Raw genomic sequence first — 18,381 nt, 5'->3', positions numbered from 1 at the left:
AGGTAATTTAAGAATGTTTAAAATTGTTTGCATAAGGTGGGTTTTTTTTGTTTTTGTTTTTGTTTTGAGCGGGGTCTCACTCTGTCGCTCAGGCTGGAGTACAGTGACATGATCTCAGCTCACTGCAACCTCCGCCTCCTGGGTTCAAGCAATTCTACTGCCTCAGCCTCCCGAGTAGCTGGAATTACAGGCACCTACCACCATGCCCAGCTAATTTTTGTATTTTTGTAGAGATGTGGTTTCACCATGTTGGCCAGGCTGATCTTGAACTCCTTACCTCAGGTGATCTGCCCATCTTGGCCTCCCCAAGTGCTGGGATTACAGGTGTGAGCCACCATGCCCAGCCTGTTTACTTAAGTTTTATATATACAGATTTTCTTAAGAGAGCACTGTTGGGAAGAAAACTAGAGTTACTGATACAAATCCCCTATTCAGTGTTCAAGGCATTACAAAGTAGATTAATCCGGCAGTTGAATTGGAAATTTTACACAGTAGTTTTATTTCATTGTGATTGTCTTAAATTGAGTATTGTATTTTTCCCAGGAACAAGTTGATTAGTGAACAAATAAAAGATAATATTATATAGTAGTCACCAGGTGTCTTAAACAGACCAATAAGAGTATCATAGGCCATTTGTCAGCCATGACAAATGCTTATCAGTAGAACAGTGTTTGGTGATTCCCTTCTGCAGAAGCCCTTGCAGCAGTTCAACAGTTCAGGTGCAAGAAAATGAATCTAGTTAACATGGGCAGGAGCTAGGATCTCTTGTTACAACTCCACAGGCTTAACTTTCAGAATTGCTGCAAGGAACATGCTCAGTTCTAAGAGTTACAGGAGTCACCTCATCAAGAGAATTATGGTACCCTCATCAGGTATTTCTAGTTCTGCCAGTCCAGATGAAGTCTACCAATCAGGATTCATTTTTTAAATAATGGGTAATGAAGTGAGGCATGGTGCATACCTGTAATCCCAGCTACTTGCAAGGCTGAGGCAGAAGTACTGCTTGAGCCCGGGAGTTCTGTCCAGGCTGTGCAACACAGCAAGACCCTGTCTCTTTATAATAATGATAGGTACTTTGTTATATTCTACGTGATTTTTTCCCTTTTTTATCATTTGTTTTTACTTCTAACATTTTCTTTCTCAGATGTTTCTGAATAATTATATAAGATCTTTATATATAAAACGATTTTATGCAGTCTTTTTAAAAAATTATTTTAATTGTTCTTAGCAGAAAGTACCACTCACATGAAAGCCTATGATGAAGAAAGCGTCGCGTCACTGAGCACTACCCAGGATGAGACTCAGGATAGTTTTCAGATGAACAATGGGACACCAGAGTCTGCTTATTTCTTACAAGGTGGATATATGCTGGCAGCCTCATATTGGCCAAAGGTAAATAAATAATTTCTTATTGGGATAGATCATGTTTTAGTATTTTCCTATATTGTTTCAATGATAGATAATCTTACTATGAGGAAAATAGATCAGCATAAAGTGTAGGATGACATTGTGTTGTTAGCTTCAAAAGTAAAAATTACTACTATCAGGCAAATAGTTCTGCTTTAATGTGTATGCTTCTTAACATAAATTTAGAATGTTTAGAGTAAAAGATAATGGATCCTTACTTTCAGGTTTACCTTAAAGTACATCTTTATGACATAGGTGCTTTTGATTAAATCTCCTTGAAGAAATTTACTGTAGCCAGTTGTAACCTAGAAATAAAAGTTTATTTAGATATATGTCCATTCAGTGGAGGAAGAATATAAGTAGAAGATTAGATTATTACAATTTTTGTCCCTTTTTTTTTTTTTTTTTTTTTTTTAGCCTTGCTCTGTTGCCCAAGCTAGAGTACAGTATCACAATCTTGGCTCACTGCAACCTCTACCTCCCAGGTTCATGCTAGTCTCCTGCCTCGACCTCTCAAGTAACTGGGATTACAGGCACCCACCACCATGCCCAGCTAATTTTTGTGTTTTTAGTAGAAGCAGGGTTTTACCATGTCAGCCAGGCTGGTCTCGAACTCCTGACCTCAAGTGATCCACCCACCCGGGCCTCCCAGACTGCTGGGATTACGGGTGTAAGCCACCTCGCCCTACCAGTTTTTCTTCTATTATGTGACTAGACTAGTGTAGCAATACTTACCTTCGAGATTAAGGTTGGGAAGTGGAAGAATGGAGGGTTTTCTCATCTTCTAATACACCTAAGCTGTTTGAACTTTTTATTAGGTATCTCTATTACTCTTTAATTATAAAAACAAAAGAATATAAAACTATCTTTATGGTACAATTTTTTGTCTGTTTTTGAAACATGGTCTCACTCTATCACCCAGGCTAGAGTGCAGTGGCACAATCATAGCTCACTGCAGCCTCAACCTCCTAGGTTCAAGCCATCCTCCCACTTCAGTCGGCCAAATAGGTGGGACTTAAAGGCATGGCATGCACCAGTATGACCAGCTAATTTTTTTTTTTTTTTTTTTTTTTTTTGAGACGGAGTTTCGCTCTTGTTACCCAGGCTGGAGTGCAATGGCGCGATCTCGGCTCACCACAACCTCCGCCTCCTGGGTTCAGGCAATTCTCCTGCCTCAGCCTCCTGAGTAGCTGGGATTACAGGCACGTGCCACCATGCCCAGCTAATTTTTTGTATTTTTAGTAGAGACGGGGTTTCACCATGTTGACCAGGATGGTCTCGATCTCTCGACCTCGTGATCCACCCGCCTCGGCCTCCCAAAGTGCTGGGATTACAGGCTTGAGCCACCGCGCCCGGCCGACCAGCTAATTTTTTAATTTTTTGCAGAGACAGGGTTTTGCTATGTTGCCCAGGCTGGTCTCCAACTCCTGGCTTCAAGCAGTCTTCCCACCTTGGCCTCCCAAAGTGCTGGGATTATAGGTGTGAACCACCACATCTGCTTATGATATAATATTTTTGAACTTCACCAAAGGGAATTTATACTCAAATAACTTGTTACAGACTTGTAATATATGTGAGAATATGTATGCATAGCACATACACATGTTGAACCACGGTTAAATCCATAAAGACTATTTAGCTATTTGATCTCCAAAGGTCTGAACTAATTATTAAAATTATACTTTGACATCGCATGCTTTTCTAGGATCGTGTGATGATCAATCGGTTGGACAGTATTTGTCAAACAGTTCTGAAAGGAAAGTGGCCTTCAGCTAGAAGAAGTTACGATGCTAATACAGTGGCTTCTTTCTATACCACAAAACTGCTGGACAGCCCTGGAGCAGCTACAGAATACAGCGAGCCAAGTGTACCCACTCCCCCGGGTGTCGGTGTTAAAGAAGAACATGATCAGTCAACACAGATGTCAAAGGTGAAGAAGCATGTACGAGAAAAGGAGTTTACAGTGAAAATCAAAGACGTATGTGTATTTTTATTGCCCTAGGGCCTGGTTGCGATTGCGGTGTGCAGCATGCTTTTCCTGCAAATGGCTGCCTGCTCTTACTCTTCCTTCCTTCACATACCTGTTTCTTGGTATTTGGATTGTTTTCTTTCTGATATCCAGGTTATTAAGCTTGAATATTCTACTAGAGTGATCATCATTAAATATGTTTCTCTCCTTATGCTTCTGAAAATAGTTCTAATCAAGATGCTTTCTTAAACAGTGTGACAATTTCTAACTGTTTTGATTCTTTGATATAATATTTGAATGGTATGTCAGTGCACTTTCTGTCTTAAACATTTAGCATGCCCTGTTATCAGTAATGTTTCATTTTTTATGATTTTTGAAGCTTAATTGATTACTTAGTATCTAAAACATAGGTAATGTCCTCCAAAGTGTCATATGAATAATGTACATAGAGATATATGTCTAAAGTTGAAAATGTTACAATGTACTAGTCACATATAAAACCTTGTTTTGCTCAGAAAAATGTTTAGAGTACTTGTATTTCTGTCATTCAAGATAGAAAATGTGATGGTATTATAGAAATTGTTTTAAAATGTTTTTATTTGATTAATGTATGAATGAGAAATTGACTTCTTTGATGTTTCAGGATTTTTACTTCGTTTTTTTTCTCGGTAAAAAGTTTCTCTTAATATCCTGCAATAAGATTTTTTTAATAGTTTCTGTCTTAATAATGGTATTTGTTTAACAGGAAGGTGGTCTGAAGTTGACATTTCAGAAGCAAGGGCTTGCTCAGAAGAGATCATTTGATGGTGAAGATGGTGCTCTGGGGCAGCAGCAATACCTCACTCGGCTTCGAGAGCTTCAAAGTGCATCAGAGACCAGCCTTGTCAATTTCCCAAAATCCATACCAGTGTCAGGTGAATATGCAAGTAATAATTTTCTTATTATGAATATTTTCTTTCATTTTCAAATCTTCTTTTATAGATAGGTGAAATAAAAATTTATTTTGCCTTTATTGGAACCACTTAAGCCTGTAAAGTAATCAATGTAATTTTAAATTTTAATAAATATTTTTTGGAACTTTTAACATGACATTTTGAAGCATAAAGGGCAGTTTTCATATTGGGGCCTTGAGTAGTTGGGTGGAAACATCATTTTGTCAAGTTGCTTCATACAGGTAAAAGTTCAAACTGCATTTCAGTATCACAAATTAATGGTGATTGGTAGAAAAAGTTAAAAAGAGAAGTTTTAAAAAGACTTTAGAGATTGTACAGTTCAGGCATCTGTAGGATACAAGAGTTATTTGTGACTAATCCCTAAAAGGTAATCATTCATCCTCATGGAATGCTTACAGAAACAAGGTCCCTTAAATAGCACTTTTTGTTACTGGGCAGCTCAAATTGTCAGAAAATTCTTCTCTTTGGAAGTAAATTTTGCCTGCTACAGGATCTCCTCCATTATCGAAGTTCTGTCTAAAAGACAATGCGTAATTAACTTAATCCCGTGTCTACATGGTAAATCTTACCATTTTGAAAGCAGTTATGAGATCTCCCCTCCAAACTATCTGTATTTCTTCTAATCTTCTGGCAATATGAATCAACAGATATTTATTAAATACTTAATTGGTGCCATGTGCTGTGTACTCTGTAGGCACTGAAGAATACATTAGACATTGGTTTTTGTTTTTGTTTTATTTTGTTTCTGTAGAGACAGGGTCTCATTATGTTGCCTAGGCTGATCCTAAACCCCTGACCTCAAACGATCCTCCCACCTTGGCCTCTCAAAGCTCTGACATTACAGGCATGAGCCACCATGCAGTCTGTTTTTGTTTTATCTTGGTACTTTATCTACGTTCCTCTAAAAATATGATGTCAAGAATTCAGAATGAAAATTTTAAAAAAAAAATGGAGAAGGATACTCAAGATCATCTGAGCCTTAATGTGTGGACTACAACATACCTAAAGTGCTAGTTGTCAATTCAAGCAGATGAGTTTGAATTTCCTTTATACCTTCCATGTGCATAAAGCTAAAGACTGTACTTCAGTATTCTACTAAGTCTAGTTGCCAAGCAATACCTGAAAACTCCTATTATGCATTTTCACGGTGTGGAATTACTGCAATTTGAAGAAATAACGCTGTATTATAAGTGTTGTCTTGAATTGATCACTGTTTCCAACTGCTGCTATTACCACTTCTTAAATTATTAGTTAATTCAGCTTCATCAGCATCAGTTTGGTCTCTTGTGGATTCATTAACCATTCAATGTAAGTTTCCAATTACTAGACCTTTAGACATGTATGAATTGCAGTTCAAATATGAATCAGCCACACTTCTATTACTGAAGAATAAATCCCCCAGATTATGCTTTATACAATTGCCCAAATTATGCCTTAAAATTAACAATTTTGTTATTAAGGGGCCCTTTTTTTTCACCAGAAAATAGAAACAAATGGGAAAGATAAACTTTGGGCTCTTTTGCCCAATCAAAATGGAGCTTAATAATACCACTACTCTTATTATTTAAAACTCCACTATAAAGTCAGATTGATATTTCTGCTATCTGAACGTTTTATTGCTATTGCAGCTAAAGATTGTACAGCCTCTGCCTATAAATAATTCTTTGGTAAATAATACCATTTTTTTTTTTTTGAGACGGAGTTTCGCTCTTGTTACCCAGGCTGGAGTGCAATGGCACGATCTCGGCTCACCGCAACCTCCGCCTCCTGGGTTCAGGCAATTCTCCTGCCTCAGCCTCCTGAGTAGCTGGGATTACAGGCATGTGCCACCATGCCCAGCTAATTTTTTGTATTTTTAGTAGAGAGGGGGTTTCACTATGCTGACCGGGATGGTCTCGATCTCTTGACCTCGTGATCCACCCGCCTCGGCCTCCCAAAGTGCTGGGATTACAGGCTTGAGCCACCGCGCCCGGCCAATAATACCATTTTTAATAAACTGTTGTTTACAGGCACATACCTGTAATCCCAGCATTTTGTGGCCAAGGTGGGTAGATCACCTTGAGGTCAGGAGTTCAAGACCAGCCTGACTAACATGGTGAAACCCCATCATCTCTACTAATTATAAAAAAATATTAGCCAAGCATGGTGATGCATAGCTGTAATCTCAGCTACTCAGGAAGCTGAGGGAGGAGAATCATTTGAATCTAGGAGGCGGAGGTTGCAGTGAGCCAAGATGGGGCCATTGCACTCCAGCCTGGGCAACAAAAGCAACACTCTGTCTCAAAAAATAATAATAATAATCTCAATAGTAATTGTGCCAAGCATGGTAGCTCACACCTGTAATCCCAGCACTTGAGGAGGCTGTGGCAGGAGGATTGCTTGAGTCCAGGAGTTCAAGACCAATGCTGGCATCATAGCAAGACCCATCTCTTTAAAAAATTTTTTTAGAAATTTACTGGGTATGATGGTGTGCGCCTGTAGTCCCAGCAACTTGGGAAGCTACAGTGAAAGGATCGCTTGATCCGAGGAAGATTACTTGAGCCATGGTTGTACCACTGCACTCCTAGGTGACACAGCAAGACCATTGTCTCAAAAAGAAAAAAAAAAGTAATTGCAACACAACTTTTGCAGCTATACAAAATATTTTACATCTCAAGTATTCACACTAGAGTTATTTATTATCTAAGCATTTTATCTCATCCATCTTAATAATTGCAAATATGAAATCTGGGTCTTTCTTCCTACATGACTTTTGGGAAATCTGTTAACATTTTTGAGCCTTACTTTTCTTGTTTGTGAAATGAAGGGTATGGGGATGCCAGAGGTAACATTGTTAGATGGATTAAATAAAAGTATATATAAAGTGGCCAATAAAGAGCTTGGCACACAATGGGATGCCAAACAGATGTTAAAATTAGGTACTCATAGATTTTAGAATTAGATGTTTAACAGATGCTATTATTACAAATTCTTCATTTTCCAAAGGCCGTGCCTTTTGTATTTTTGTGTAATTACCCCCTAAAAAGCTTTGAGTAAAGATACCAGATGTAATGTAATGAAGGAGAGTAAAGTAGCATAGATTATAAAAAGAGGACAAAACTGAAGAGCTCATTCCAGAAACTACCTGGAATAGTGAATAGAGGATGGCAAAGCCAAGCAACCTGAGGTTGAATTCTGTCATTTACTGGCTATTGTGACATTGAGCAAGTGGCTTAACTTTTCCATCTGATTTATAAAGTAAGCTTAATAATGCCTCTATGTTTCTGTTTTGTTTTTGATGATTTGAGGTAGCATTTGTAAAGTTTGGTCCAGTATCTGGCACTTAGTAGGCATTCAATACAAAGAAGCTATTTTTTAAATATTGTTAATTATATCTAAAATAAAGACAACACAGAGACAGGGTCTCACTCTGTTGCCTAGGCTGGTCCTAAACTCCTAACCTCAAAGTTAAATCTTACATTTGGATTCTAGCATAAATGAATTGCTGTTGTTTATTAAAATCAGCTTCAGAAATAAGTCAGGGTAGTATATAATTAAAATGAAGAGTTAGTGAAATAGAATATGTTTGTAAATGTACACTTTGGTCGAAACCAGATGTTATTTCATAGATACTTATATTAATTACATCTTTTTTTCTGTATAGCACAAGGGTAGCACTAAAGGTAAAGTAAAAGAAATGTAGGACACTATCTCTTCCTTTTAGTTGCTTGGTAGACAGACCTGCACATTAAAATATTAGATAATACATTCAATATTTTGCTACACAGAACATTATAGTTAATAAATGTTGGAAAAGAGAAAAGTCGTTGCTTCTGGAAACTTAGCCAGAGTCCTGTGGAAGACATGGGATTCAACAGGATTTGATAAGAGAGGACAACTAAATAATTGTCTTCTAGAAAATAGGGTTCATAGAACAGGTGGAAGAAGGGCACAGAATAGCATGAAACAGACACTAGATTCAGGAAAATGCTAAGATTTTGTGATAAGACTGACCTTGCTAGTGTGTAAATTCTTACTGGGACAGATGTGTAGATCAAATCTTGCTTGGGAAAGGTGAATCTAAGTTATAGAAAACATCAAAAAGAGATCTCGGGCAGGGATCAGAGGTTAGGAATCATGTTGATACAAGGCAGTTCATTTATATTAGAATAGGAAGCCATGAGAAGTTCTTATGAAACAGAATGATACTTACCATATGAAGTAAGTACCTTGTTGAAACTGAGATGGGAGGAAGGTTGTGATTTCTGTGAGGTTACACAGCTCACCAGAGGGCAACACCTTATTCAGGAATACACTGGGCTTGCTCAATACATTATCCTTGAATTACTGAAAATGCATTTTTCATTATAAACATGTAAACTTTTTAAAATAAGCATCTCACCTTTAATAATATGTCCTTTTAATAAGAGGATTCAATTCAATTCAAGATTATGTACTCTTTAAGGAAAAGTGTTTTATTCATCTTTGAACCATCATACTGCCTAGTACATAGCTACTTAATAAAATATCTATTAGAAAAAATGATGAATGCACGGAATTGTTTTATTCATACCCCTTACAAACATTTTTACTGAGTGCCTACTGAAATGAGGTCAGTTTAATTTGGTGACTAAAGTTGCTGGTATCTTAAAGAAAATATCTTAAGTAGGTTGGAGCAGGAATAGACTATGGGAAATTGAGGAACTAGTTACTCATGAAAAAAAGAAGCACAAGAGAGATCAGTCTTTTAAAAGCTTTGAAGTTATAAAAAGGACAAAAGTGTTGTGTTGTGTTGTGTTGTGTTTGAGATGAGATGGAGTCTCATTCTGTCGCCCGGACTGAAGTGCAGTGGCATGATCTCAACTTAAAACAACCTCTGTCTCCCACGTTCAAGCAATTCTTGTGCCTCAGCCTCCCAAGTAAAAAAAATTTAGAAATTAGCTGGGTGTGGGTATTACAGGCACCCACCACCACGCCCAGCTGATTTTTGTATTTTTAGTAGAGACGGGGTTTTGCCATGTTGGCCAGGCTGTTCTCAAACTGTTGACCTCAGGTGATCCATTTGCCTTGGGCTTCCAAAGTGCTGGGATTATAGGCGGGAGCCACAGTGCCCAGCCAAAAGATTAACATTTGTTTGTTTGAGTTAGGCCATATTTTTAAGTTTAGAAAAATCTAACATAGAAAAAGATATTTGGCACAAAAAAAAGCAGAGATAAATGATATACTTAAAAAAAAAAGCTCTTGAAAATATAGGAATTAATGGGTTCAAAGGGGAAAGGTATATCTTAGGAAAAAGTCATGCTGCTTTCTCTAAGGAAGGAAGAGAAGATGTGTGAATATCGGGGGGAAAATATAGAAGACAGGTCAAAAATTGAAAGAGGCCTAGGTTGTAATTCAGGTTTTTAAATGAGAGATGGGGATGATATGTTTGGCCAAAAGTTTCTGCATTAAAGATGTATAAAATAAGAACTAACAGTTTCATATATTTAGGAAAGGGATTACTTTCAATTTATTTAAGAACTAAATTTGTATCACCATTTTGCATTTTTAATTCAATTAGGTACTTCCATTCAACCAACTCTTGGTGCCAATGGTGTGATATTAGACAACCAGCCTATAGTCAAAAAAAGGCGAGGAAGGAGGAAGAATGTAGAAGGTGTTGACATCCTCTTCTTTAACAGAAATAAACCACCTAATCATGTAAGTAAAGCGCTACTTAAAAACTACTGATCCTTGAGTCCAAAATTCACTCCTAGTAAATATACATATTGTTGTTTTGTGAATGTTTTATAGACTATTAATAAGGAAATTAAAAGTATGCCATATAGTTTTAGATGATAACTTAGTAGAATCTTAGCACTGTCCAAGAGTGATCAACATTTTAAGTTTAAAAAATTTAGCAGAATTTTTAGCAACAACTTATTTTTTCTCTTCAAAAAGAATTGCTTTGTTGAACCGATATTAGAATGAAGCATGGAAATAAAGATTCCACTTGGTGTTCTTTTACAGGTTACTTTAGGCTTAACCTCCTCACAGATTTCCACAGGGATAAATCCAGTACTATCCTATACTCAGCCTCAAGGAATTCCTGATAAAGAAAGTCCAGTTCCAGTTATTAACCTTAAAGATGGAACAAGACTTGCAGGAGATGATGCACCGAAGAGAAAGGATTTGGAAAAATGGCTTAAGGAACACCCAGGTTATGTGGAAGATTTGGGAGCTTTTATTCCTGTAGGTGATACCTTAAAAATCTTGTTATATTTTGTTTCTATGAATTATCACACCTATCATAATGAAGCATAAATTCTCATTCATTTATGCCAAATATGTGCTCTACCTAAAGTCTAGGAAAATTAGCAGGAGAAAATAATTACCGTCTTTCCATGATACAATATAATGTTGTTTTTCATTTTTCCGTTCTGCATTCAACAAGTATTTCATAATAAAAATCATTTCTGATATGGAGTGCTATGTTACACTCAGTGAAGGTTGATAAGGTATAAAACTTCCAATCATGGCCGGGCATGGTGGCTCAAGCCTGTAATCCCAGCACTTTGGGAGGCCAAGGCGGGAGGATCTCCCGAGGTCAGGAGTTCAAGACCAGCCTGGCCAATATAATGAAACCTCATCTTTATTTAAAAAAAAAAAAGAAATTTAAATAAAAAAACAAAAAACTTCCAATCACTTCTCATGCAACTTTTTTTTAATGTTTTTTTGTTTTTTGAGACGGAGTCTCGCTCTTTTGCCAGGCTGGAGTACAGTGGCACAATCTCAGCTCAGTGCAACCTCTGCCTCCCGGTTTCAAGTGATTCTCCTGCCTCAGCCTCCCCAGTAGCTGGGACTGCAGGCGCACACCACCATGCCTGGCTAATTTTTGTATTTTTAGTAGAGACAGGGTTTCACCATGTTGGCCAGGATAGTCTCGTTCTCTTGACCTTGTCATCCACTCGCCTCGGCCTCCCAAAGTGCTAGGATTACAGACGTGAGCCACTGCACTCGGCCAAGCAGTTATTTTTAAATAATAATGATTATAATAAACATGTATTGAAACTTAAATATGTGCCTGCAGTTATGCCGACATACTTCTATACCCAACATGCGTTACTTCATTTAACACAGTACCTTTATTAGGATACATTGTTACAATTGTTTTTTGTTTTTTCGAGACAAAGTTTCACTTTGTCACCCAGGCTGCAATGCAGTGACACAGTCTCGGCTCACTTCAACCTCTGCCTCCCTGGTTCAAGCAATTCTCCCACCTCAGTCTCCTAAGTAGCTGGGACTACAGGTGCACACCACCATCCCCAGCTAATTTTTGTATTTTTAGTAGAGACAGGGTTTCACCATGTTGGCCAGGCTGGTCTTGAACTCCTGGCCTCAAGCGATCTGCCTGCAAAGTGCTAGGATTATAGGCATGAGCCACCACACCTGACCTATAATTGTTTTATAAATGAAATTAAAACACTAATTTCATTTAAGTAAATAGTCCAAGACCACATAGCAAATAAACTCTTAAATCCAGAGTCCAAACTACTCCTCTTAAGCTATTCTTCAAACTGTGAGTATAGCTTCTATGTGCATCTCTCCAGATGCACAATGAGTTTATGTTAATCAAAGATGAGGCTGGGCACAGTGGCTCATGCCCATAATCCCAGCACTTTGGGAGGCCAAACTGGGCACATCATTTGGGTTCAGGAGTTCAAGTTCAGATAGCCCCAGGCCACCACATCCAGCTAATTTTTTCAATTTTTATTTTAAAGACACAGGGTCTCACTGTCTTGCTCAGGCAGGTCTCAAACTCCTGGCTCAAGCAATCCTCCTGCCTCGGCCTCCAAAAGTGTTGAGGTTACAGGTGTGAGCCACCACACCTGGCTGAATATTCCAATTCTAAAAATAATGAGAATCCTAAGTCTAAACACTGTAACTTCTTAACATGTTGAAGATAACATTTGTTTATTCAGTTAACAAAGTTTTACTGAGTGATGACTATGTGCTGCTTATTATTTTAAGAGATTGAGGATACAACAGTAAACAGTATAAAGTTTTTGCCCTCATACCTTTACTCTAGACTCTGAAGGATTCTCATACCTTTCTCTTATCACTGCAAAAGGGTCTATATTAACGTTTTAAATTTATATATCCATTCATTATTTTACCTGCAAATAAATTATGATCATAATGTTTTATATTACTTTATTGTAAAGATCTTAAAAACATGTTTTTAAGGGAAGCATTTGTTCCTCTGAAGAATATAGGATGTTGGCCGGGTGCGGTGGCTCAAACCTGTAATCCCAGCACTTTGGGAGGCCGAGGCGGGTGGATCGAGACCATCCCGGTCAACATAGTGAAACCCCGTCTCTACTAAAAATACAAAAAATTAGCTGGGCATGGTGGCATGTGCCTGTAATACCAGCTACTCAGGAGGCTGAGGCAGGAGAATTGCCTGAACCCAGGAGGTGGAGGTTGCGGTGAGCCAAGATCGCGCCATTGCACTCCAGCCTGGGTAACAAGAGCGAAACTCCGTCTCACAAAAAAAAAAAAAAAAAAAATAGGATGTAATTTGTCTGCTTTCCCAAGGAAAAGTGTTTTCCTATGTACAAATCATTTTCCATTAATGACTTCTTGGATCTCACACTCTATTGTAGTATTTCTATAGCTAAATAATTATAACATGGTGGAGAGTATACTGTAATAAAGGTATGTATAAAATCTTATGGAAATGATGTAAGAAAAATTAACTGAGAATAACTTTAAATAATTTTTATTTTTACAAAACAAAGATTGATAAAGTTAACTGCCTAGGCAGTGTAAAGTTTCTCAGGAAAGATAAAGAAAACAGAGCTGACATTCACTTGAGGGATAAAAAAAGAGTAAGTTGGCGTTGACCTGGTTAACAAAAGAAGAGGATGTCCTAGGCAACATAGAGTTATTAAGAAAATGGCGAGGTGCAGTGGCTCATGCTTGTAATCCTAGCATTTTGGGAGGCTGAGGCAGGCAGACACTTGAAGTCAGGAGTTTGAGACCAACCTGGCCAACATGGTGAAACCTAAAAATACAAAATTAGCTGGGTATGGTTTCAGGTGCTTGTAGTCCCAACTACTCAGAAGGCTGAGGCAGGAGAATTGCTTGAACCCAGGAGGCAAAGTGCCGTGAGCCAAGATCACGCCACTGCCTTCCAGACTGGACGACAGAACAAGACTCCGTCTCAAAAAGCAAAAAAAAGAAGAAGATATAACTGTAAGGCATATTTACAGAACAGTGACTACTCTAATATTCCAGAGTATGTGGAGGAGTGAATGGGGTAATAGTAAGTAAACAATGAACAGAAGAGGTGAATTTAATACGTTCAGGCCTTGATGGGACTGGTATGCTAAGCTGAAGAGTTTGAGTGTTGGTTTCCTGAAAATATTTTTAATTGGCTGGAAATACCTGCAAACATTAAGACCTGTTTTGTTAATAGTTGTGAAAAGAATTAGCATGATTTGATGGGATGAGTTTTTATTTTTATTGCTAGATGAGAGTTGGGTTTTTGTTTGTTTGTTTTGAGACAGGGCCTCACTTTGTTGCCCAGGCTGGAGTGCAGTGGCATGATCATGGCTCACTGCAGCCTCTACCTCCCAGGCCCCAGCAGTCCTCCTACCTCAGCCCCCACAAATACTTGGGACTACAGGCATATACCACCATGGCCAGCTAATTTTTTAATTTTTTGTAGAGATAGGGTCTCACCATGTTGCCCAGGCTTAACTTTTTAAATGTATAATTTGAAGAAAAGATTTATGTGATACTTTTTATTAAAATATTTAAAGTTTGGCCAGGCATGGTGTCTTACATCTGTAATCCCAGCATTTTGGGAGGCCAAGAAGGGAGGATAGCTTGAACCCAGGAGTTCAAGATCAGCCTAGGAATGTGACAAAACTTTCGTCTCTACAAAAAATTTTAAAAAATTAGCCAGGCATGGTGGTCCCAGCTACTCAAGAGGCTGAGGTGGGAGGATTACTTGAGCCTGAGATGTCAAAGCTGCAGTGAGCTGTGATCACACCACTATTCTCCAGCCTGAGCAACAGAGCAAGACACTGTTTCAAAAAAAAATAAAGTAAAATTAAAGTTGGATATTTTAAAAATGTAAATAACCGAAAGATAAATGTTGCAAAATTACATGGATCAGCTCATTTTAATATCTCGAATTATTTTGCACAAAGATTTTAAAGATATGTCTATATCTTTTAGAGAATGCAGCTTCATGAGGGAAGGCCCAAACAAAAAAGACATCGTTGCAGAAACCCCAATAAACTAGATGTGAATAGTCTCACTGGAGAAGAACGTGTTCAACTGATTAACAGAAGAAATGCTAGAAAGGTATTTTAATGTTTTTTTCTTAATCTTTTATATTGATACAATATTTAAAAGGTCTCCAGAACACTATTTCATTATGCAGTAGTATTGTCTAACAGAACTGGAAATGAGTTGAATTTATCAGATTTCTGGGGGAAAACATGGAGTATAATTTTATGCAGTCTAATTTCAAATCTCACTTCATAAGCTAAGCTATTACATGAAATAAACAAGTCATTTCACACATCTGTGCCTAAGCAGTGCCATTGCATATGATTGTACACTTATTTAAGGGCAATACATCAAAGACAGTCATTCTCATCAAGGATAATTTCACCTCTCAAGGAATATTTGGCAGTGTCTGGAAACATTGTTGGTAGACACAGGAAGAGGAAACTACTGGCATCTAGTAGGTAGAGGCCAGAGATGCTGCTAAACCTCCGACGGAACTTAGGACAGCCTCCACAATATCAAGTCATAATGTCTACACCGCAAAAGCTGAGAAACTCTGATCTAAGGGGACAGCATTCACATTATAGCCATCAAAAATTTATATATTTATCACTGCAGTTTTCTGTCAGATGACCTTAAAGTATCTTTTTCTATTAAAATCAGCATGTACATAATTTCCGATTGATGAAAATAGAATGTCTTAAACAAAGGTACCTTGTAGACTAATGCCACCTTTGTGGCTTATCTTTTACTGAATGATGAATGATAGAGTGGAGGTTTTTCAGAAATAGACTTACATAGATTTCTTCTTTTATGTTTGGATTAATATATTTCTCTTTTACCTCACAAAACAAACAATATAAACTTGTGACACTGTTTTGTATATGTATAGCTTTGACACACTGTTTTTTATTCTGATGAGCAAGCCCACAAACTAAATAGGAAAGAAAAAATGTGTTGGGTAAGAACATCACATTTCTCATTGCATTATTTTTCTCCCACACTAAATTATCTTACATAGGTGTGGTTCTGATTTGCTCTCTGTTAAATGCACCCACTGCTAGGATAAAAATACCTAAAAGCACTTCAATTTCTCATGAGAAATATTGGAATTAGAAGAAAATTATTTTAAAATAACAGTTGTTTTAATATTGTTGGGTACACCAACTCTTTAATGTTAATTTTTCCCACAATTTTGTACAGATAGCTTATTCAGCTTTTGTTAGTAATTTAAATTGATAGCATAGATGTCTTAAGGAAAGAACAATGTGACATTTCAGTAGCATTTTACTTAATTTTGTGCTTGTGTCGACTTTGTTACAAATCCTTCTACTTCATCTTATACCAGAAATTCACATTACTAAAATTATGAATGAATTTGTCTTAGTCAATTTTAAGGAATTGAAACTATTTGTTAGGTTTGATATTAAACATTCTAAATTTTATTTTTAATTCTTGTAACTTCATGAGAGGTTTGTTCATGTTCTTTAATTTGTAGAATTCCTAATTGTCTTGAGTCTCTTGGGTACAGGCTTAAGGATTGATGAGTTATTAAGGAAAAGAATCTACCTGCTAAATCCCCATAAACCCCCAAGAGGGCCTCCATTTTCAATAGAAGCTTAATGAAGGAAATAAAAAGAGAAGACAACAGAATTACAGAGACTAAGTAAATATACTTATTTCCTTAAATATATTTATTTAATTATACTTCTTTAAATATATTATCTAAATAAATACAAGGAGCTGGGGATGTGGGGGTACACGCCTGTAGTCCCAACTACTCAGGAAGCTCAGGAGGAATGATCGCTTGAGCCCAGGAGTTCAAGACTGCAGTGAACTAGCCTGGGCAACAGAGTGAGACAATTAAAAAAAGTAATTGAGTGAGTGAATCTCTTAAACAAAAAAAATACAAGAAATACCATATAAGAATACTTATGCTGGGTGCAGTGGCTCAGGCCTGTAATTCCAGCACTTTAGGAAGCCAAGGCAGGCAGATCACCTGAGGTCAGCAGTTCAAGACCAGCTTGGTCCAACATCCTGAAACCCTATCTCTACTAAAAATACAAAAATTAGCCAGGCATGGTGGTGGGCACCTATAAACCCAGCTGCTCAAGAGAATCACTTGAACTTGGGAGGTGGAGGTTGCAACGAGCTGAGATCGTACCAGTGTACTCCAACCTGGGCAACAGAGTGAGACTCTGTCTCAAAAAAAAAAAAAGAATACTTATAGGTAACATAACTGATCATATTAAACCCTGTCTGTATCCTATCAAGATATAGTATTTAATCATTTAATGAGGTATATAAGAAGAAATTACTCAAGAAATATCTTTAGTCTCCAAAGGGACGTTAAACTGGTAGGTATAAATCATTTGTCCAAATGTAATATTTTTTATTTAAATTTCAAAATGTTATCTTGTCTCAATGTCATATTATTACCTTTTTTCCAAATTATTTACTTATGATTGGTTAATTATATCACACTTCACATATGAAAGATATGTATAATTTTATACTTTTAGGGTGTCAATATACATAATAGATAACAGTATTGGTTTTTGAGCCCTAGGTTTGTATCCTGACTCTAACATGTACTAGCTAACTTTAGGCAAATTATACAAATTCTCTGAGGCTCAGTTCCTTCATTTGAAAAACAGAAATAATACTAGCTCAAAAGGGTATAGTGAGAACTAAAATAAATTATACATTTAAAGTCCTTAGCACAATACTTAGCATATAATAACTTAACATTTATTATGTGACAGGCATTATGCTAAGGCACTTGAATTGTCTCATTTTATCTTTATAAAACCCTATGAGGGAAGTATTATTGTTATCCCCATTTTACAGATCAGAAAATTGAGGCTGAAAGAGATTTACTGATTTGCTCGAGCACATAGCTGGTAAGTCTGACTCCAGAGGGTATACTTTTAACTAGGTTGTACTGCCTGTCCAGCATAGTGAGTGCACAGTAAATGGTAGTTACTCATTTTACTCTTCTAGTTATTCTACTTAAAACATTTAAAATTTACATTATCACATTTTGTATGTTACATCAATATAGTTTGGGTCATCTTGGTCCTTTTTAATATAATCATAAACATTATCTAAGGTGGTTCAAAAAATACATATTTTAAGGAAAAAACTATGTAGAACACAAAATAAAAGCAAACGAGTTTTCTATGTAATAATGGTTTAGCATTTAACAAACTGTTTCTCATTTACAGGTTGGAGGTGCATTTGCTCCCACTTTGAAAGATTTATGTAGGTTCCTAAAAGAAAATTCAGAATATGGAGTAGCTCCTGAATGGGGAGATGTTGTTAAGCAATCTGTAAGTATTTTATGAATACTAACTCATACATTATTTTCAAATTGGATGCCATTCAATTATATCTTAGATTAATTATAATTAATAAAATATTCCATGAATTTGTGACAGCATTTTTTAGTTCACAATTTTTATTTTCCAGTACATGTTGCAAATTTCTCAGATGCTTGTCAGGTTAGAAGGGAGAATCAATAAATACTGATTTGTTTTTATATTAACTCGTAAGATACCATTTGAATGATGCCACAAAGAAAAATCAAATATATGAGCAAATACCTAAATACATAAGGATATTCATCATGGTATACTAGTAAAAAAAAAAAAAAAGCGAAACTAATAGTTCATTAAAATACTGGAAAACTATGCAATTTTTTTCTTTTTTTTTTTTTTTAAAGACAGGGTCTCTCTCTCTCTCTCTCTGTTGCTCAGGCTAGAGTGCAGTGGTGCAACCTTGGCTCAC

General features: G+C 36.8%; 1 protein-coding gene across 11 annotated transcripts in view; it reads left to right on the top strand.

Annotated features, from left to right (window-relative positions):
* The window catches only part of CHD9 (chromodomain helicase DNA binding protein 9), a 274,030-nt gene that overhangs the window by 249,444 nt on the left and 6,205 nt on the right, over positions 1–18,381 (top strand). For 4 of the 11 annotated variants that reach the window (XM_074402975.1, XM_074402930.1, XM_010347843.3 and 1 more), the window contains 7 exons: positions 1,229–1,392; positions 3,113–3,385; positions 4,122–4,290; positions 9,869–10,008; positions 10,318–10,539; positions 14,536–14,664; positions 17,820–17,924. In XM_074402975.1, coding sequence (XP_074259076.1) covers positions 1,229–1,392; positions 3,113–3,385; positions 4,122–4,290; positions 9,869–10,008; positions 10,318–10,539; positions 14,536–14,664; positions 17,820–17,924 — 1,202 coding nt within the window. Of the gene's footprint in view, positions 1–1,228; positions 1,393–3,112; positions 3,386–4,121; positions 4,291–9,868; positions 10,009–10,317; positions 10,540–14,535; positions 14,665–16,123; positions 17,925–18,381 lie in introns of those variants that run through there. The other 7 variants (XM_074402992.1, XM_074402939.1, XM_039478338.2 and 4 more) reach the window with 4 other exon arrangements.

Source organism: Saimiri boliviensis, chromosome 1 (genome assembly GCF_048565385.1).
Source record: "Saimiri boliviensis isolate mSaiBol1 chromosome 1, mSaiBol1.pri, whole genome shotgun sequence".
NCBI lineage: Eukaryota > Metazoa > Chordata > Mammalia > Primates > Cebidae > Saimiri > Saimiri boliviensis.
This window is presented reverse-complemented; position numbering and strand designations above follow the sequence as displayed.